Source organism: Elephas maximus, chromosome 10 (assembly GCF_024166365.1).
Source record: "Elephas maximus indicus isolate mEleMax1 chromosome 10, mEleMax1 primary haplotype, whole genome shotgun sequence".
In the NCBI taxonomy this organism is placed as follows: Eukaryota; Metazoa; Chordata; class Mammalia; order Proboscidea; family Elephantidae; genus Elephas; species Elephas maximus.
Window position 1 is genome coordinate 51450376 of NC_064828.1, and position 22897 is coordinate 51473272.

Here is a 22897-nt window from a genome sequence, read left to right on the forward strand (position 1 = left end):
CTTGCGCGGTGCGGTACTGGCTGAACTAGAAGCCATGGCGTGGGTACCAGTAGAGTCTGTAGTGGAAGAGCTAATGCCCCGTCTCTTGCCGGTGGAGCCCTGCGACTTGACAGAATGCTTTGATCCCTCCGTACCCCCGAGGACGCCTCAGGAATACCTGAGGCGCGTCCAGTGAGTGATCTGGCCCTGTGCGGGTGGACTGGTCATCCGCCTTGCCCCTGGGCCCAGCGCGCGGTGCGCCTCTCGACTCCTATACGTTAAAGCCCGGCTCGTGTTCCTTCCTCTTCCCCTCCCACGGGAGCTTGGGTCTGATCAAGCTTCCTGCATTACATCTTGTGTACGCTTGAATTCCATTGTATTCAATTCAGACGATTTCAGAAATACGTTGTTTAGTATTGCAGTTCTGAATTTTTTTTCTGATTTCATAATGAGCTCTAGTTTTAGTACACGCGAACAAAGCACAATAGTAATTAAGTTTCTTGCATTTATTATTTATTTGTAGGCTCGAAGCAGCCCAATGTCCAGATGTTGTGGTAGCTCAAATTGACCCAAAGAAGTTGAAAAGGAAGCAAACCGTGAATGTTTCTGTGAGTTTTATTAACCATTTGGAGAGTCCCTCCCCCCCACAGATGGAAGTTCAAGGCCTATCCTATGGTATCTGATAGTATCATTTATGGTGTATGTAAGATTTGACTACTGCCTACGGAAGTTAGACATTTGCTTGTACCTTTTAACTGAAGGACAGTTGGCATTTACTGCTTTCAAAGAGACTTTCAGTAACCTGACATTTGTGGAGACTTGGCAGTCTTACTTTTTTACGGCCGTGATCCAAGGCTGAAGGAAGCAAACCGTGAATGTTTCTGTGAGTTTTATTAACCATTTGGAGATTCCCTACCCCCCACAGATGGAAGTTCAAGGCCTATCCTATGGTATCTGATAGTATCATTTATGGTGTATGTAAGATTTGACTACTGCCTACGGAAGTTAGACATTTGCTTGTACCTTTTAACTGAAGGACAGTTGGCATTTACTGCTTTCAAAGAGACTTTCAGTAACCTTGACATTTGTGGAGACTTGGCAGTCTTACTTATTTACGGCCGTGATCCAAGGCTGAAGGAGTGTTTAAATGGGTTCCTTATGCTATGTTATTTATTTATTTTATTGTGATGAAATATGTATATAACGAAAGTGCCGTTTAACATATTTAAGTGTACAGTTCAGTGACATTACATTCATCTTGTTGTTCACTTTATTTTTAAGGAATCTTTTTCCGGTTGAATCATCATAATTATTATTGGACTGGTGTATACTCTTATCCAGTGTAGTTTACCTGTTTTGTAACTGTGTAAATTGCATGTTCTAATTCGACTGGGTTTAGTTTCTTAAGAGTACCAAACCACTTGCCTTGGAGTTGATTCCAACTCGTGGTGACCCCATGTGTTTCAGAATAGAACTGCACTCCATAATGTTTTCAATGGCTGTGATCTTTCAGAAGTACATTGCCAAGCCTTTCTTTGGAGCCACCTGTTGGTGGATTCAAATCGCCAGCCTTTCATGCTTAACCATTTGCACCACCCAGAGACTCCCTTCTTAAGAATAAAACCTGTTGCCATCAATTCGATTTCGACTCATAGCAACCCTGTAGGACAGAGTAGAACTGCCCCATATGGTTTCCAAGCAGACTGCCACATCTTTCTCCTGCTTCTTAAGAATAGAGACCCAAATATCTTAACCTTTTTCTAGCTACTTGTGCAATTTGGTCATTTTATTTATCCAACACATTTTTTTGCTAAGTACCTAGGCTGTGCCAGACACTGAATATAACAGAGGAGAAGATAGAAAAGGCCCTTACTCTTAGAGAGTACACATTCTCATGAGGAAGACAGAGTAAACAAATAATTACATATTGTTACTATTGCTATGATGAAAATAAACATAATGAGCAATAAGTAACAAAGAACTACTTTAGATAGAGTAATCACAGTCAGTCTCTCTGAGGAGGTGATATTGAACCTAAGGTCCAAGGAGACCAGCAGTTTTTATTTTCAACCTTGTTTCTATTTTAAAAGATTTTAATGCATTTTATATATAAAAGCATTTTTAGGTTTACAGAAAAATTGTGCAGAAAGTCCAGAATTCTCGTATACCCCTTTTCCCCCATGCACAATTTCTCCTGTTACTAACATATTGCATTAGTGTGGTAAATTAATGAGCAAATACTGATACAGTATTATTAACTAAAGACCGTATTTTTTATTAGGGTTCACTCTTTGTCATGCATAGTTTTGACACGTGGGTTTTGACAAATGCATAATGGCATGTATCCACCATTACAGTGTAATGCAGAATGATTTCACTGCCCATAAAACACCCTATGCTACACCTATTCATCTCTTTCCACCTCCCCCTGAGCCCCTGGCAACCACTGATCTTTTTACTGTCTTTGTAGTTTTGCCTTTCCCAGAATGTCATATAGTTGGATTCATACAGTATATAGCTTTTTTACTTAGTGATATGCATTTAAGTTTCCTCTATGTCTTTTTATAGCTTGATAGTTCGTTTCTTTTTTTTTTTTTTTTATTACTCCATTGTAAGAATGTATCACAGTTTGTTTTTCTGTTCACTTCTAGAGGAACATCTTGGTTGCTTCTAAGTTTTGGCAATTATGTATAAAGCTACTGTAAATATTCCTGTGCAGTTTTTTGTGCGGATATAAATTTTAGTTCATTTGGGTAAATACCTAAGAGCACAATTACTTGATCGCATAGTAAGCCTTTGTTTAGCTTTGTAAGGGACTGCTGGACTGTCTTCCAAAATAGCTTTATAAATTTGCATCCCTACCGGCAATGAGTGACAGTTCTTGTTGCTCTGCATGCTTCCCAGCATTTGGTGTTGTCAGTGTTTTAGATTTTAGCCATTCTAATAGGTATGTGTCTCGTTGTTGAGAGCAGCTGTTCTTATGTTTCAATAATAAATTTTTTTTCTTTTAATGTTGTAAGTAATTCATTTGATATTTATAGTTGGAAATTTTAATTCACACATTGTAATGTTTCATAGAATTCCTTTTTAGAAATCTTTAATTGATGGAAGATGATGTTTTCTGTACTTGAATTTTTAAAGTGCCCACACAAAGTTTTATTTCAATATCTGATCAATTGTGGATTATGTATTGTTTTAGAAAACAAAAGTAGACCCTTTAAAGTCAAGTGTCTCAAGTTTTTGGAGTATATTTTACCCATTCTAAAATTCTTTATTTGGGGTATGTCCTCCTTTTTAGTTTCAAAGTATTTTGTTGTCATAGAAAGGTAGAACTAGATTATAACTTGAAGGCTCATGTCATTTAGATTTCTTATACTCAGTTACAGAGACCTCCTAGACATCCTGACACCTCATGGGATTGGTTTAGTGGGTTAAAAGACTTGGGACTATAGTCTCTTAGGACAGCTCAGTCAATTGGTATAATATAGTTCATAAAGATAATGTTCTACATCCTAGTTTGGTGAGTAGCATCTGGGACCTTAAAAGGCTTGCAAGCAGCCATCTAAGATACAACAATTGGTCTCTTCCCATCTGGAGCAAAAGAGAATGAAGGAAACCAAAGACTTAGAGAAGAAATTAGCCCACATGATTAATAGCCCACACAAACCACCGCCTTTTCTAGCCTGAGACCAGAAGAACTAGATGGTTCCCAGCTACCACGACCAACCATTCTGAATACGCATACAATAGAAGGTCCCTGATAAAATGGGAGAAAAATGTAGAACAAAACTCCAGTTCCTTAAAAAGACCAGAGTAGAGGAACCCCAGAGACTCTCGCCCTAAGATACTCTTTTGACTTGAAATTGAAGCCACTCCAGAGGTCTCCTTTCTGCCAAATAATAGATTGGCTTTTGTATATACAATATCATCTGTGAGGAATGTACTCCCTTAAAAGATGAACTATACGAGACCAAATGTTCAACATTTACCCAGAAGCAAAGATGAGAAGGCAAGGAGGGGCCGGGAAGCTAGATAAATGGAAACAGAGCAAACAAAATGGAAATAATGAGAATGCTGATACATTGTGAAAATTGTAACCAGTGTCACAGAACAATTTGTATGAAAATTGTTAAATGGGAACCTAATTTGCTGTGTAAACTTTCACCTAAAACGCAATAAAATATTAAAAAAAAAAAAAAGATTAACCAGGCAGCCTGAGGAAAAAAAGGTCACCACATTAGAAGTAGTTTTCTTGTATGTCAAATACCAACTATTCTAGATTGTTCTTATCTAAATGACTAGCGAAGATCTTTTCCTAATGTTTTCAGTTGAGATATATGTAGTAAAGTGAAATGCCTACTTTTTTGCATCTATAGTATTTGGTTTTTTTGTATAGTCTTAATTATTTACTTTTCCCTTAGTTCTGCTTTTACTTTGCAGAGGCATAAGATTCTAGCTGTAATAGTAAACCTTGGTTATGACATTCCTGAACTGATCTCTAGCTTTCAGGATGCCAGCCTGCTCCTGAAGGGTATTCCCCAACACTTCGATGGCAACAGCAACAAGTAGCACAGTTTTCAGCTGTTCGACAGGTAACTGCAATTTAATCGTTTAATCAGATTAAACCCTTGCCTATTTATTTCTGTGCTGAGAATGTAGTTGGAAAAATAAAATTCATGATTCTGAAGTATAAATATAAGAATATTTATGAACCAACTACCAAACTATTACAAAAAAAACTATTACAGTAATCCTTAAACATAATATAGCTTGAAGCATATTTTCCAAGTTTTCAGATTCTTAGAATATTGTGTAGAGACTGATTTCAGTTATCTATTCTCTGAAGATCTCTGATTTCTTTTTCTCTAGAGTGTTAACAAGCATAGAAGTCACTGGAAGTCACAACAGTTGGATAGTAACGTGACCATGGTATGTAAGTCTTCTCAATTTAAGTTGTACGATGTACAGTCGGCCCTCCCTATCTGCAGTTTCAACCAATCATGGATGGAAAATATTGGAGAGGGGGGTAAGGGAAGAGCTGAAGGCCTTGGGAGCAACACAGAGGGCAGCACAAGGTAAGACAGGATTTGGCCTGAAAATGGTATGTGGCAGTGAAGAAGCTCCCAGGGGGCTGGAGGCAGCTGCACCCTGAAACAATTTGGACAAATGAGGACACTAGGAACGGAGTCGTGAACTTATGCCCTGGTGCTTCTTGGCCTGACCGAGGATGTGGCAGAGCATGTCTGTAGCAGAGATCTCTGGTCCAGAAGAGAGAATAAAGTTGGCAATTCCAGGTCCTTGCACTCTCTGCACTGTGTATATATGGTTGTCCAAAATCACCCAGAACCTCCTACCTAAAGGACCCCTGGCTCCGAAGGTAGCCTATGGCAAGAGGGCCCAGATGCGGCTATCCTTAGAAGTTCCTGCTTTGATCCAGTGCCTCATGTGGCCACCCTAGCCTGACCCGACCGTCACTGTCCACTTCAAAGTGAAACACTCTTCATTCCTGTGCCATTAAAAAAAACACTATGCCATTTTATATAAGGAACTTCAGCATTCGCAGATTTTGGTATCCGTGGGGGTCCTGGAGCCAGTCCCCCATGGATACCAAGGGATGACTGTATACCTATTTGAAGTAGTGTATATTTATTTCCAGTCTTCAAAGATTCAATTACTTGGTCCATATTGTTTTCATTTTCTTCCATATACCATTAATAGTAATAATTGTTTTATGCAAACCCAGAAAACCCATTGTCACTGAGTTGGTTGAGACTCATAGGATAGGCAGCCCCCAGTTACTAACCAGTTCTATTCCTAAGTCTGCCTTTAAGTTGAATTTGTACATAAGTCAGAACAGTTAGGTACAGTTCATATCTAATGTCAGGTAGTCAGATATTCATCTTAGTATGTAGAGTACCTTTCTATGCATTAAAAAAAAAAAATTAAGTACTTTCAAATACACTAAAACGTCTTTGACATAAGAACATAGTAACATTTTGATGTGTGTCACAAAGTAGCATCCATTTGTTATTACAAAACGTATCTTGAATTTTTAATAGGCTTTTTAGGTTAGTGTCTTAGTTATCTAGTGCTGCTATAACAGAAATACCGCAAGCAGATGGCTTCAACAAACAGAAGTTTATTCTCTCACAGTCTAGTAGTCTACATGTCCAGTTTCAGGGTATCAGCTCCGGAGAAAGCCTTTCTCTCTGTGTCTGCTTTGAGGGAAAGTCATTGTCATCAATTTTCTTTTGGTCTAGGAGCTTCTCAGCACAGGGAGCCTGGGTCCAAAGGGTGTGAGCTCCTGCTTTTCTTTGTTGGTGGTATGAGGTCCCCCATTCTCTGCTTTCCTGTCCTTTTGTCTCTTGTAAGATAAAAGGTGATGCAGGCCACACCCCAGGGAAACTCCCTTAACATTAGATCAGGGATGTGACCTGAGTAAGGGTATTACATCTCTAATCCTCTTTAACATAACCTAATCTTGCCTCATTAACCACAGGCTGAGATTAGGATTTAGAACACATAGGAAAATTACCAAAAAACTAAACCAAACCCACTGCTGTCAAGTCGAATCCAACTCATAGCGACCTTAGAGGACAGAGTAGAACTGCCCCATAGAGTTTCCAAGGTGCGTCCGGTGGATTTGAACTAACGACCTCTTGGTTAGCACTCGTAGTACTTCACCACTACACCACCAAGGTTTCCAGGAAAATTACATCAATCCCAAAATAGAGGATAACTACACAATACTGGGAATCATGGCATAGCCAAGTTGACAGATATTTTCGGGGGGGACACAATTCAGTCCATGACAGTTCATAACTGTGGATTGTATGTAAATTGGATGTCCATAACCTGGAGACTGCCTGTATATTAAAAAACCAAACCAGTAGATTCTGACTCATGATGACCCTATGTGTGTCAGAGTAGAACTGTGCTCCACAGGGTTTTTAATGCCTGATTTTTCAGAAGTAGATCGCCAGGCCTTTCAAGATACTTCTGGGTAGATGTGAACCTCCACCCTTTCCATTAGCAGCCAAGTGCTTTAATGGCTTGGTCTACCCAGGAACTCCTCCTTTATGTTAGTAGTCTGGAAAGTATAGAATCAACAATGTAAGTTGTTACGTTTATGATAATTTTAATCCGCAGCATTTTGGGAGGCTTTAGCATAGATAGTTGTTAGTCTTCTACAAGTTTTTAAGTGTTCTTCTAGACATTTATTTTTTAGGAAATAAATATATTTTTAGTAGTGTTTACAAAGAGATTGAATAAAGGCTTCCTGAATTTTTTTTTTTTTTTTTGTGAGAAAATGGTACCATGAAGCAAACTTACAGGCTTATGGACTATCTTCTCTGCTTCGTGGTATCAGTGGCATCTTAGTGAAGCCTCAAAAGTGCGTACTGGAAAATGGCATTGCCTACATTTTATAAGTTTAGATTCAATTTTAAGCTGTTTAAAAAAAAAAAACCCCACTGCCATAGAGTCAGTTCTGACTCACAGCAACCCCATAGGGTTTCCAAAGCTGTAAATCTCTATGGAAGTAGACTGCCACATCTTTCGCCCACGGAGCCACTAGTAGTTTCGAACCTCTGACCTTTCGGTTAGCAGTTCATCGCTTTAACCACTACACCACCTTTAGTGGATACGTTATATCTCGATATTAAATAAAAAAGGAAGTTAGGGAAAAGGTGGATACATTGTTCCAGGACAAGAATTTTTAACCTTTTAGGGGGTCTCATATTCTACCTCAAATCTGTTGAAAGCTGTTTATCCCCAGGGGAAAAAAGGCACCTGTGCTAAAAATTTTTACACACAGTTTCAGGGGGTTCATAGATTTCAGAAGCCTCCTCTAGGCAGTGCTTCCTAACTAACGTCTTTTATGTGGGGACACATTGGGATAAATGGAAGAGGGTGCTTGCAGAGTCTTCCTGAGACAATCAGCTGTCATTGAAAGCTGAAAGATTCAATATTTGGCAGTTGGAAGGTCTGCTTAAGGGAAGTAACTTCATTACTTGCTCAAGATTACAGTCCGCCCTCCATGTCTGTGGGTTCTGCATCTGCAGTTTCAACCAACCATGGATCGAAAATACCGGGGCGGGGAGGTGGGGGCCAGGTACAGACTTTTTTTTCCTTGTCACTATTCTGTAAACATTACAGTGTAACAACTATTTACATAGCATTCATATTGTATTAGGTATTATGAGTAATCTAGAGATGATTAAAAGTATCTGGGAGGATGTGTGTAGGTTGTATGCAAATACTACATCATTTTATATAAGGCACTTGACCATCCATGAGTTTTGATATCTGTGGAGGTTCTGGAACCAATCCCCCACTAATACCGAGGTACAACTGCACTTAGCTAGTAAGATATAACTGGGATTCAAACCCAAGTTTTTCTGACTCTAAAACCTGTGTTCCTCTCACAAGGCCTTCCTAATAACGGGTCTTGGTGGCTGGGTGGGTGGGTAGCTAGGTAGATTTTTTTTGTCTTATTTGGTGTAAGGACTTTTGGGTACATGCCTACTCATTTGAAAAGAAGCCACATCGATAATGCTTATACAACTCCCAGATATATTTATATATATATAATTTTTTGAAAAATGGAAACCTAACATAATTGTCAATTTATTAAAGTCTATCAAAATAATGGAATTTTATGTGGCATTTAAAAATGTTCATCCTGACAAATGTAAAACATTATGTAAATGTTAATACATGAAAATTTTTTTAAAAGCATGTTTTGATGGCAACTATTTAAATATAAACTTTGGTTTATTGATTTTTCCAATTATTAATCACCTACTGGGTTCAATACTGGAGTCCTGGTGGTGCAGTAGTTAAGACCTCGGCTGCTAACCAAAAGATCAGCAGTTTGAATCCACCAGCTGCTCCTACCCTATGGGGCAGTTCTACTGTCCTGTAAGGTCCCTATGAGTTGGATTCGACTCAGTGACAATGGGTTTGGTTTTTGTATATTCAATAATCAGAGTATTCAGTGCTAAATGAAGCAGAAGCAGTCTCCGCCCTAATGGAATAATGGGAAAAGGTAGATACATTGTCCCAGTATAATAGCTTTTTAACCTTTTAGGGGTTTCATGTTCTTCCAGAGAATCTGATGAAAGCTATTTATCCTCTGAAGAAAAATGTACCTATGCAGAGTAATGCACAAGGTTATGAATACAAATACAAATTGTTTTGTTAAGGTGATTGTATTGAGCTGAGTTTTTTCTCCCTACCAGTTATAGTTTTTCCGTTTAGAAATGTAGAATTGATTGAGATAGATTTTTTTCTTATTCCTTCTTTCACTAGACAGCTTTTCAAGCATGTGAAGTGTATAATCATGTCTCCTTTTGTGGGAATAAACATCCTTCTTGTAAACATTTTAGTGCATGTTTTTTCCATACTGATTTCCACCTTTATCACCCTCTTTTGGACATTCCCTAGTTTGTCAGCATCCATTAAAGTGTGATCCAAACTGAGCACATGCTGTGTATGGTGTGACCTCTTAGGCACTGTATTTGTGTGTCGAAGTGGTAGGAACGTGGGGGATTCTAACTTCTTTGCTTAATGTTCAGTATAAAAATAAATACAGTGAAATAAATACTTTTTTTTTTCCTTTTCAGCCAAAATCTGAGGATGAAGATGGCTGGAAAAAATTTTGTCTGGGTGAAAGGTTATGTTCTGAAGGGACTGTTGAACCAGCTACAAATGAAAGTCCAGGAATTGATTATGTACAGGTAGGTGATAAATGGATAAACAAAATAAAAAGGGTTCTAATTTTGGTGCATTACTTAGTGTAAGGGGTCAGCAAACTATGGCCTAGGCCAAATCCAGCTCATGGTCTGTTTTTGTACAGCCCACAAGCTAAGAATGATTTTTACACTTTATTTAAAGGGGTTGTAAAAACAAACATACAAAGAATATGTGACTGAGATAGTGTGAGGCCCACAAAGCCTAAAATATTTCCCATCTGGCCCTTTACAGAAATGTTTGCCAACCTCTGAGTTCATGAGCTCTTTAACTTACAAAATGGCAGCCCAGTTTCTGAAACAACTTACTCTGACTTATTTTAGATTGATTTCATACCTGTTATGTTTTAGCCATATAATTTTGTTTTTTTAGATAGGATTTAGTTTTTTGAAATGATGAGGCATGTGTCAAACAATGACTTAGGAATAACAAAGGAAAACATGTGAAACAATTTTAGAGAGGTGCTAAAAAAATGCTTGGTAATTGCTTATTCTGGAAATGAAATGTTGAGGATATATTTAAATTTCATATAGCTTCATTGTAATAATATATTGTATGGCCAACCCCTTCTTGTTCTTCAGGAATCACCTGCCTGGAGTCTGCAGATATTCCTATGCAACTTACTACATATATCTGTATTACTTCTTATTCCCTGTATTATGTTCTGTTCTATTCCTCAGATATTTATTGTTTGCTATAGTGTGCCAAAGAGCCCTAGTGGCATATTGGTTAAGAGCTCAGCTGCTAACCAAAAGGTCAGCAGTTCAAACCCACCAGCTGCTCCATGGAAATCCAATGGGGGCAGTTCCACTCTGTTCTTCAGGGTCACCATAGTTGGAATTGACTCGACCGTAACAGGTATTGGTTTTAAAATGTGCCACATTGTGTTTTTTCCATTTAAAACTAATATGTCTCAAAAATGTAGGGAAAAAAAAAACCAAACCCATTGCTATTGAGTCGGTTCCGACTCATAGATAGGACAGAATAGAACTGCCCCATAGAGTTTCCAAGGAGAGCCTGGTAGATTTTAACTGCCGACCTGTTGGTTAGCAGCCATAACTCTGAACCAGCATGCCACCAGGGTTTCCAAAAAGACCAGGAATTTATTAGAAAAACAAGTCAAGTATATAAATAGGCATTTCACAGGGGGAAAAAAAAAAACCCACTGCCATCGAGTTGATTCCGACTCATAGCGACCCTATAGAGCAGAGTAGAGCTGCCCCATAGAGTTTCTAAGGAGCACCTGGCAGATTCAAACTGCTGACCTCTTGGTTAGCAGCCATAGCACCTAACCACTATGCCACCAGGGTTTCCTTAAACCTAATCAGATTGGGTTTTTAAAAAACAGTCTAATTCAGGTATCCTTAATTGCAGAAAACATTAGCTTAGCTGAAGATTTTGAAATGATGTATACCACATATTAATATCAGAATGTCACCGTTAGTTATAATTTTACTGAATGTATTTAATAGGAAGATAACTTTTCAGGTAGTATCTTTTTTTTTATTTTGTATTTTAACATTTTAGTTAGTAAAATTGTTGTTTATTTTAAAATTTACATATTCAAATTTTATGTCATTATTTGCTTGGGCATTACCAACACAAGAGTTTCTGGAATGTTATAATGGACAATGAAGGAGTTTTCTTTTATCCATTCTTTGTTTTTAAACAGTGTGGCAAGAAATTCACTAGTTTGAGAAAAAATAAAGCCCCACTTATAATACCATTTAATAAATACCGCTATCTTTTTTTTTTTTTTTCAGATTGGCTTTCCTCCCTTGCTTAGTATTGTTAGCCGAATGAATCAGGTAAAGTCCATCTAACGATAAGGATACACGCATTCTTTTGTTTGCAGTGTGTGTATATGTTCTAAGTGAAAGTATTTGAATACATTTCCTGAATAGTAATAGTATGCAAGCATCTCTGCTAAGCTCTTGAATGGTTCTCACTTAGTCCTCAGTACAGCTCTGTATAGGGAGTTATTGTTATTATCCATTTTTTATAAATGAGGAAACAAAATTGGAGGTTAAATAACTTTCAGGTGATTTTTCAGCAAGTAAATGGCAGCACTGAGTTTCAGGCTCCTGTCCACCTAACTCCAAAGCTTGTGATCTTTACCGCAGTGCTATAATCTATTCAGTTCTATACATTTCAATAATAAGTTTTAGATTCAGAGGTTTAATGTAGATAGTGAAAGTTAGATTGCCTTTTCTAGTTCTAGATGTCCTACATAATCCATTAAGAATGGAATACATAATTTCCTGGATCAAGAGGAATGAAATTTAACTTTGATTCTTCAGGCCTTTAGGAATGGGGATTCTTTGTTATACATTTTCAGAGCAAATAAAAATTTTGATTTGCCTTTATGTAGCTTTGTGTACCCATGGAAGAGAATTTTTTTTTTTTTCTTTTTTAAAAAGGTCACATTGTTATTGTTAGCTACCATGGAGTCAGCCTGCAAATCATGGCAACCCCATGCAATTTGGAACTAAATACTGCCCAGTCCTGTGCCATCCCCATTAACAGTTGGAGATCAGACTGTTGAGATCCATAGGTTTTTCTTGGCTGATTTTCAGAAGCAGATCGCCAGCCCTTTCTTCCTAGTCTGTCTTAGTCTGGAAAAAAAAAAAAGCTATGCTAAAACCTATTCAGCATCGTAACAACACACAAGCCTTTACTGGCAGGTAGACGATGGCTGCACAACAGTGCATTGGCTGGGAATCGAACCCAGGTCTCCCATATGGAAGGCCAGTGCCCTTTTAAAAGATCCTACTCTGTTGGAAATCATATACTGGTTGACAGTTTCACTTACTTGGTCATTTGCATTAAGATTCTGTTGCAGTAATGTTAAACTCTGTCAGGGTGATTTTTGTTAAGTGTCCAGTTGTATTTCAGAGTCCCTGGATAGCACAGTTAAGCACTTGAGTAGTAACAGAAAGGTTGGTGCTTTGAACCCACTCAGGGGCGCCTTGGAAGAAATGCCTGGCAATTTGTTTCTGAAAGGTCACAGCCTTGAAAACTCTATGGAATCCAGTTTTACTTTGCACACATGGGGTCGTGATGAGTCAAAATCGACCAGTGGTAACTGATTTGTTTTCTATATCTGAGTAAGCAAGAGAATATTTTTAAGAGTTTGGTACATTCTGTCTCTGTAGCTTTAAAACATCTCTCTGTAGCTAATTTTCTCTTTAGATTTGTACTTCGATTTAATTTGAATCAGGCAGTAGACTAAAGGTATTTGTGTAAAGGCTTTTTCTTAAGAGCACATGGAATTTTTCAAGTAAGTGGTTTATCCTTAACAGACTAAATCCTTGTATTTAAACTAAGACATTTGTTGATACTTGAGAGTGTATAAGACTATCTAAAAAGCTTCTTGTTGGGTCACCCATCAAATCATATTACTAGCTGGAGTCACAGTTTTCTCTGGATGTCTACAGAACGAGGCTGTTTTAAACATCAGATTGCTTTCTAACTAAACTTAATGAAGTTCATGTTGAACTTGTTGGTGTTTTATTACTAATATAATTCTCCCTTCTCCCCCCCTTTTTTAGGCAACAGTAACTAGTGTCTTGGAATACCTGAGTAATTGGTTTGGAGAAAGAGACTTTACTCCAGAACTGGTAGTATTGCATCTTTTTATTTTCATAATGCAGGCAAAATTATATATACTTATATGTAAGATGTCTGTCTCTTAATTTATAACTGTTTATTTGCTGTGAAGAAAGGAGCTTACATCAGTATAAATGAATGTACTACTTCCTACATTGAGAAAGCCTTGCTTTGGGGGAAAAAAAAATGTCAGCTGAACTAAAGAGTTGATTCATATCCTGATACATGCTCTTTATCTCATCTTAGTTCAGTAACAAGCAGGTCACAGACTAACATCCAGTCTGCAAACCCCCCACTTTAAGTAGCACTGGCATAAAGCAAGTTCGAAATGCATTTTCAAAAATGGCCTTGAAATCCATTCCACATAAGGACTGATGGCACCTATCAACAACATGTCAGTCATTGCTCTAAGGACTTTGTATGTAATAGCTTACTGAATCCTTCAACAACCAGCGAATGTTATTATCTCCATTTTAAAGATAAAGAAACTGAAATACTGAGGGGTTAAGTCACTTGCTGAAGGTCACATAGCTACTAATGAGACTCAAGCCCAGACAGTCTGGCTCTACTATGTGTACACTTGAACAACTATGCTACACTGCCCCTCTATTATAGTGCTTTACATTTACAGCTTGTTTCTCAGCTTCAAAATTGGGTAAATTTAATGGGTATTATATAAGTGAATTACCTGCCTAATTCCCCCCTAATTTGTTAATAAGAAATGTTATCATCTTTTGAGATAGATTTTATTTTTTGAAACAAAAAATTTGAGGGTATTTGCAAAAACGTGTGTCTCAATCTGTGAAGCTCCCTGTCAAGATTCTTGAATACTGTGCATTTATTTAACGTTTATCAAATACCTTCTATGTTTTATCCACTGTGCTCATAAAACAAAGATAGTCTTTTCCTTCTAGAAGCTTACAGTTTCCTGGGAGAGACAGATAAACCAGCATTGCAGTACAGTGCAGTAGTTTCCCAGCCTACTGTTCAGCCAGGTCTTCCATAAGTATAATGACCATGTCCATTTATCACTAGATTTTTCTATTTTCATTCTTTTGAATCTCTATACTATGTACTCTTTCTAGAGGAAACATGTTTTAAACCACTGTTTCTGATTCCATCAGTGGTTATACATGTCTTTTACAAAGTTGTAATCAATGCATACATTCTGTTTAGTTCACATTTCATATATGTATTTCTGAATGATAATGTAATTCATATTATTTCTATTGTCTTAATGTATCTTAGTTTATTTTAATTCTTTATTGACCATTTGGATTCTTTTTCGTATTTTGCTATGTGACTAAATTATATACATTTATTCTCATTTCTTCTGATTAATTTCTCAGAATATTCCTAGATTTCAAAAAGTTAAACACAGAACTTGCATATGACTCAGCAGTTCCCCTCTTAGGTAGCTTTGTGTATTCACAAGATAGGTATACCCAAGACAGGTATATTTATATGGACACATGTACACAATGTTCATTGCAGCAGTATTCACAATAGCCAGAAGGTAGAAATATTTCTAGATTAGAATTATTGGATCAAGGCTTTATAAGCTTTTATTACATTTTGTCATATTGTTTTCCAGAAGAAATGAATCAGTTTATAATGCCAGCAGCATACTTAAATTTATCTTCTCTATAACCCTGGTGGCATAGTGGTTAAGTGCTACGGCTGCTAACCAAAGGGTCAGCAGTTCAGATCCACCAGGTGCTCCTTGGAAACTCTATGGGGCAGCTCTACTCTGTCCTATAGGGTCGCTATGAGTGGGAACCGACTCGACAGCACTGGGTTTGGTTTGGTTTTCTTGGTATAACCCACTGTAAGTTGAACCATATGAAATTGTCATTTTGTAGGTTAAAAAATGGATATCAGCAATTCCATGTGGTTCAGTCTGACATTACTTACGATTTGTGATGATTTTTCAAATTGATTGTAGTACTTCAAAGTTAATATCATTTATGTTTTTTTCAATATTAATGGAACAGTATTTTCCTTATGCATTGGTATGTTAGCTACACCTTCAATTGATAACTTTATTCATATTCTAAGGCTTTTGGTTCATTGAAATCAAGATATGGAAGTGAAAATTTCCTATCAGTTCTTCATGTCTGATAGTGCCATGCTAAGTGTTCAGTAATATGACATTGTTAAGTAAATTCTGGTGTATCCACAGTGGGACATTCTGTCATTTAAAAATCATGTTTATGCATTCATTCCAGAAATATTTTTAATTAAGTTCTATCATGTTCCAGGTCTAGGTTTTGAGGGTATAATAGCTATCATTATACTCTCACAGAGTTTAGGAGGAAAAATAAACTAGCCATGACAGGAAAGTAGGGTAAGTATTGTGTAAGTGCAGTGTAGACAATATTTAATAAAATTTCTTTGTTGACTATCCATTTAACAACATGAGAAAATGTTCATTATATGTATTGTATGTGAAAAAAGATGGCTACGAAATGGTATTACAGTGGTGAAACTTTATGGAAAAAATGATACATACGCATAGAAAAACATGAACATTTTAAGATGCTAGCAGAAATTTTATCTGGATGGTAGAATTACAGGTTTCTTTTTTCTTTGTGGTTTTTGTATTGACAGTTTTTCTGCATAGAGTATGTATTTTGTAATTTAAAAGAAAAATCTATTCAAGAAATAGAGTGGATAAATTCATTCTGCCATGGGCCTTCAAAACATTATTTCATCTAGAGTATAGTCCCTTTGTAGGGACACAGAGGATAAAGTCATAAAATGATCTGCATATCAGGCTCTGGAGGACAAAGAGAAAACAATTTTTGCAAGGATTTATAAACATCTTAATGTTTTCTACCTATGAATTAGGAGTTGTAGTAAGCATCTCTGAAATAAACACTGAGTGTTAGGAAATATTTTGAAGTATCCAGTGTCCTGTATAGTCACAGAGATAGCACCTGGCTTTACAGGTGACCCTTTATTATCTATATCCAAACATAATACAGTTAAATAGCCTATGCATTTATTCATAGCAAATAACCACGAACAGCATTAAACATTCTTAAAAAATAAGTTAAACTTATGGTTCAGTATTTGCCTACTGACTACTTTTTTAAAATTCTATTTAGGGAAGATGGCTTTATGCTTTGTTGGCTTGTCTTGAAAAACCCTTATTACCTGAGGCTCATTCACTGATTCGGCAGCTTGCAAGAAGGTGCTCAGAAGTGAGGCTCTTAGTGGTAAGTTGTAACTTTCTATTTCAAATTTAAAGGAGCCAGTGATATATATGGTGGTAAAAAAGGATTCCAATGAAATAGGAAAACGTGAAATATTTTATTATTTTGGGTTAGATTTGGCCACGTAACAGAAAAGCCCAAAATAACTGTAGCTTAAATTAATAAAAAGATCAAAGTGTTTTTCTCAGATAAAGGAAGTTTGAAAGTAGGTAGATCTAAGATGGCAGTGACCTAGGCCTTTGAGTTCTACTACCTGTGGTTTCAAACTCACCTCATGAAGCAAGATGGCTGCTGGAGCTTCAGCCATTGTCTCATTGTAAGTGTCTGTAAAGAAAAGGAGGCCATACCCTTTAAATAGCCTTCCCAGAGGCTCCAAGAGCACATCTGCCTAGATAGCTCACTGGCCAGAATTTAGTCACATGGCCTAAAGGGTATAGGAAATGTTTACTTTTAGCTAGGGTGGCGATGTGCCTAGCTAAAAATAAACTTCTGTTACTAAATAATAAAGGAAGACAAGAAGCTAGAGCAGTCAACTAATGCTCTTTGGCATAATGATTGCTTTGAAATTCTCAGACTCTAATATATCTTTGCAGCATTATAATATAATCTATTGCCAGATTAATCCCAGTTTTGACTTTCTTTCCTTCATTCTTCCTTCCCCAAAATGTATAGTTGTTTTCCATGGACTACTCTAAAATGTTTCCATTAAATTTCCATGATAGGGCCCCAGCCAGCTTTCATATGGCCTATAGTCCAAGCAAAATATACTTGCTGTTGCCTAAATATTCTAATGCTTTGCTCCTGAACTTTATTCTTTCTGCAGAAGTGTCTTTTTACTCTCTTCCAGTCTGTATCTAAATACCATTTACTTTTCACAGTCTGGCTGATATTCTACCACTTGCTATGATTCTTCTCTGAATCCTAACTAGAAATAATCTCTTCCGTTTTCCAAGTATACTTTCTATTCTTTATATGGCATTTAACACATTTTCCCTTTCTTTAAAGCTCATTGTAGATATTTTATCTTCTGTGCTATTGGCAGGTTATATGTTTTACTCAGCTTTGTTCCCTGTAGTGCTTAGCAAATAGAATTGAATGCACTAACAACATAGAAGTGCATCCCAAGTTTGAAATAATATGACTATCTCACATTGGAAACACTGGTGGCGTAGTGGTCAAGAGCAACGGCCGCTAACCAAAAGGTTGGCAGTTCAAATCTACCAGGCGCTCCCTTGGAAACTGCATGGAGCAGTTCTACTCTGTCCTTTAGGGTCGCTATGAGTTGGAATTGACTTGATGCCAATAAGAAGGTAGGGTATCTAACATTGGAACCCTTGTGGGCTCAGTGGTTAAGAGCTTAGGTTGCTAACCAGCAGGTTGGCAATTCGAATCCACCACAGCTCCATGGAAACCCTATGGGGCAGTTCTCCTCTTTGCTAAAGGATCATTATGAGTTGGAATTGACACAATGGCAGTGGGTTTGGTTCTGGTTTTATCTAACATTATTCAATAGGTAATTGTGACTATTCCTTGAAATGTATACATTTTATATCCGGTAAGACTACCTTCCATGTGTCCTAGGCTTGTCATTTTGGAAAATATTTAAAGTGAACTTTGTAAAACTTATAGTTCAGAACGTATCTGCGTCAAAATTGAGAGCTGTGTTCTGGAGTATTTTCTAGTATGTATGCCTTATGGCTAGAAGCCAGAATTTAGCTCCTTCTCAATTCTAAAATTCTCTTAAAATACCTTTCGTGTAATTTTTTTCATTATTGTTCAGGCAGAACATTTGGTTGCTAGGAACCAGGAAATGTCTTTCCCAAGTTATTCTCTTAGAGCCATCAACTCTCCTTTTCTCTGTTAAGAATCTTTAAGGGAAAATCTTAAAAGCTTCTCAAGAGGCTATTAACTCTACAGTTTTTTCCTTTTTGAGGGTCCCTATTTCCATGGGATGATTACTATCATCTAAATAAAATCTTCATACTTTATATCTTAAAAGGAAATGTTTTTCAGAAATACTAGGGGGGAAAACTACAATTTTTTTTTTTTTTTTCTTTTTTTAGGACAACAAAGATGATGAGAGAGTTCCTGCTTTGAATTTATTAATCTGCTTGGTTAGCAGGTATAGTTAAGTTACTCTTGGCTTCTTGCTTTATAATAGTGTTATCAATGGTGGTAGGTACTATTGTTTCCATCTTGTAGTTGAGGAAAATGATGCTTAATATAATTTTGTATGTATAATTTAATCAATCCCCTATTGTTTCCCATTTACCGCTGCAAATAATCCTGCAGTAAAGATCCTTATGCATGTAACTGTTTATTTCTAAGGGTAAATTCCTAGAAATAAGTCAAATGGTGTATACTTTTAAAACAGACATTTAACTGACAGTTGGCCCTCCAGGAAGTACTTTCTGAACTTGATATTTTGTTCCATTGATCATTGTTTTTATTCCATACCTTTCTACAGCTTTGATATATTTAAATATTGGGGAGATAAATAGTCCTGGTCCTCTCCCTGCTTCTGCCACACAGTACACTTTTTCAGAATACACATAGTTTATTTATACTTATTCAACATCTAGTCTCTTCACCTACTACAATAATGATTCAGCTGATGGTTAACATTTATAGTTTGTGCCAGATGCTTTTCTTAGTGCTTTTTAGTAGGAACTCATCTGAATCCTCACAAGGTAGATGTTACTAGTTTATAAATGAGGAAACCATGATACAGAGAGATTAAGTAACTCCTACAATCACAAAGCTAGCAATGGCAGAACAAAAACCTACCTCATCTGTCGATGGTAGTAGTGCTACAATTAATACCTTTGTTTTTAATAGGTATTTTGACCAACGTGATTTAGCAGACGAGCCATCTTGATGTAGCTGATCTCTGAGATAGAAGATATTTCTTGTAAAGGCAGCCTCAGTCTCCAGAAGTGCAATGCCAATTCAAGTGCAGATTGCATCACATCTTCAACACTATGTGAAGAGTCCTTAACCTCTACAGCTCAAGTCGATATTCAGAAGATGGTTTTTACTGTTTTGAATGTGTGAAATACCTATGCAAAATCTCACCCAGTTTGTGATTACCAGTTTGAACAGTTACTGCAGTCACCTGCTTTTGAAACAAATTGAGTGCCATTTATTGCTGAAGCAGCTTGTATAGAAACTGTGTCGTGAAATTTTACAGTAGGTCCTTGGTGCTTTCATTATTTATTTACGTACGTATAAAATTTTATTGAAAATGTGTTTGGATTACTTAAAATTTTCTTGACTCTTGACAAAAGACAATTAATTGATAACTGTCCTCAGTATTAGAATGAAAATAATCTAGTCTAAATGGCAAATGTGTTCATAGTCTAAAATCAACAAAATTAGTTAAGCTTTTTTCCTTTAAACGTAATATTTTTATTTTTAAATTCTTTATTGCACAAACAAGATTTTTCCTTAAATCATTTTAGATATTAGTACCATTATAGATCAACTGTTTTGATTTTTCTAGTTGTTGAATCTTTTGTTCCTATTTCTTACAATTTATTTTTGTATCAAGTAAGAATGTTTTCTGCTTTAAGTAACAGGATTCCAAATAGCAATGATTGTTCAAATAAGGGTTTATTTTTCTCACATAACAAGAAGCCTAGAGGAACTTGACACTTGCATTGGTTCAGTGACTCAGTAATACCAAATTCTCTGAGATTCTTTTTGCCTTTCCCTCATAGTAACAAGATGGCTGCTGCAGTTCAAGGCATCATGTCTATATTCAAGACAGGAAAAGGGATAAAGGAGGCAGAGCCTTCCACATCAGACCTTTTCTTCATAAAAGCAATACCTTTCCCCAAAATCCACAGCAGGCTTTTATGTTCATCCATTAGCCCCAGGTTTATACCATGATCAACTCTAGCTCCAACAAACATGGGGAATGAAGTTGTAAGCCTTTCCAGCCTCTTGAGAGTGAGGTGAAAAAGAAAAGGGTTATTGTGAATAACCCAGGATCGGACAACCAGTTGTTTTGCCACAATCTGTTATTGGAGCTGATGTAATTTTATATGTGAAACTTTTCTGTTGCTACACCTTCATAATGCTCATTATTAAATGGTAGCCTACTAGTCCAAGTTGTTTTGTATTGTACTTAAACATTCCATCAGTGTGGAATATCTAATTTGTTTTCAGTATTAATCTAATATAGAAAATCCTGCCATGAATAGCCTCAGGCACAATAACTTTTTTCTTTTTCAGACTTTGGTCAGAAGTTCCCAAAAGTAGGATTAAAAATTATAAGTCTGTCACTTGGAATTGAGTTTAAAAACCTGACTAAACTGAAGTTGAAGTAATCAGATTTATTATGTTTCTCATATAATAATGCAGCAGCTCCACAATGTCTTAAATATCTCAGGCTGTATCCAGATTTCTCTTTCATCATCCTTAGTGTACGGCTGTCATCTTCCTGGCCATGATATGGTTGCTTTATCTCTTGCTTCACATCTCTACATTGCAGGGAGAAAAAAAGGTGCCATTCCTTGTTGCCTGTATCAGGGGAGCAAAGCTTTACAAGAAACCCGCAATTCATTTATCTCATTTGCCAGAGTTATGACCATGGGGCAGCCCTAATTATAAGGAAAGCTGAGAAAATTTTTTGCTGGGCACACTGCCACTCCTGATAAAAATCGGGTTCCGTTAGAAAAGAAGGAGAGTGGATATTGGACAGGCAGCCAGCGGTGTCTACCACGAAGGGCTTAGATTACCAATCCACACCACAACTGGCTGTGTTACAGCCTCGCATTTTCCGCTGATAAGTGACGTTCACATATTTGGGGGGGAAGGGGATGATTTCAAAAAGGTAAAATGTCAATTGTTTAAATTTACATTTTTTCATTATTAGTGGCTGAGCATATACAGATATGTGTTGCTTAATGTACATAGTATGTTCTGTGAAACAGGATGCTATGGTACTTGGACGTTGTCTTTGTGGGGCACAGAGCTCCCAGGTGCACCAGCCTCAGATGAGCCATTGGCCAGGTCCCTCCCACCCAGCTGTTGCCGCCTTCTCTGCTAAGCCAGCTGCAGGGAAGGTCAGCTCACCTGTGAGAACCTGCCTGGAGAGGGGACAGTACGGGCCAAGGGGGCTGAGGGTGCTTGAGCCAGGGCTGGGGTGTCCCGGGCACAAACATTTCCATCAGTTCCCTATGAGTAGTGAGTCCCACCAAGTCATGGGAGCCAAGGGGATTGGGATTGGGAGTTTGGGCCTGGGCTTCCACTGTTGCAAAGTAGGTGGCTTAGGCCATGTGCAGCAGCTGGGCAGAAGTGGAGCTCTGACCTCAAGATGGAGGCCTGGCGTCCTGGCACTCAGACACTTGGGTGCCCCAGCCCAAAACATGTACGTGGTCGCACACTGCCAGAAAGGACGGTACGCGACACGTGTACTTTCGCACACTACTCACACAGGAGAATAAAATTCGAGAGGACACCTCTATTTACTAGCAAGCTGGATGTTCTCTAATAGTTAACTGAAAACCCATTTTTATAATGACTCAACCTGATATTAAAGATACGTTTCAGGACTACAGAAACAAATAGAGGTAAAAGACATTTTAAACCACTGGTGTAATAAATTATGCAGACTATCAGTATAGCCTTAGAGTTTATCCAGGCTTTCACAATTAAAAGTATCTTCTGATATTAATCAGAGAATCAGAAGGAAAGAAGTCCCCTAACTCTTTACACAGGTAGAAAGCCTCAGAATTGTTGAGAAATTATACATTTTAAATATAGAATTTAAAGGTAGTTATTAGAATAGCTATAAAATGGTAGTTTAATCAGTCAGACCTGTGGAAGCACTGACCAAGTAAATTAGATTGTTCTGTATTTACTACTTCCTATGATCAGGAGGACATTATACTTATATCAAATTATTAAAATTTTGTTACTTTTAAAAAATGGATTATTTTATCTGTCTCGGCAGAATAAACAGACTAGAGACTGAATTAGATTAAAACTGATTAAGATTTTGGTTCTATCAGTTTAATCAGTTTTAAAATTATTGGATGGTAGAAACTATAATCGTAGATAGAAAAATGTTTTAGAAAGGCAGAAAAATCTTTTTGAAATTATTGGTAAAGATCAAGTTAACCTGTGTCTGTACTTAGATTGGAGCCCTGGTGGTGCAATAGTTATGGCTGCTAACCAAAAGGCTGGCAGTTCAAGTCCACCAGTCGCTCCTTGGAAACCCTATGGGGGCAGTTCTACTCTGTCCTGTAGGGTAGCTATGAGTCAGAATCAACTCGACGGCAACAGGTTTCGGGATTTTTTTTTTTAATATATATGTATATATATATATATAT

At 37.2% G+C, this 22897-nt stretch overlaps 1 protein-coding gene across 1 annotated transcript; it reads left to right on the top strand.

Moving 5' to 3' along the window:
• The first annotated feature begins 7 nt into the window (after nt 1–7).
• Nucleotides 8–19806, top strand: GEMIN2 (gem nuclear organelle associated protein 2). The gene is made up of 10 exons (XM_049899469.1): nt 8–171; nt 503–587; nt 4482–4571; nt 4849–4908; nt 9606–9719; nt 11496–11540; nt 13284–13352; nt 16452–16562; nt 18623–18681; nt 19398–19806. The coding sequence occupies exons 1-10, from the start codon at nt 35–37 to the stop codon at nt 19435–19437; spliced, it is 810 nt and encodes a 269-aa protein (XP_049755426.1). The 5' UTR covers nt 8–34; the 3' UTR covers nt 19438–19806.
• Nucleotides 19807–22897: the final 3091 nt, after the last annotated feature.

What these genes read in the sequence shown, in the direction of transcription:
- GEMIN2 (XM_049899469.1), top strand. Translation starts at nt 35, where the DNA reads ATGGCGTGGGTACCAGTAGAGTCTGTAGTGGAAGAGCTAATGCCCCGT. An exon ending in AGTTTTCAGCTGTTCGACAG is followed by an intron (nt 4,572 to 4,848) that starts GTAACTGCAATT and finishes CTTTTTCTCTAG; the next exon opens with AGTGTTAACAAGCATAGAAG. An exon ending in TGGATAGTAACGTGACCATG is followed by an intron (nt 4,909 to 9,605) that starts GTATGTAAGTCT and finishes TTTCCTTTTCAG; the next exon opens with CCAAAATCTGAGGATGAAGA.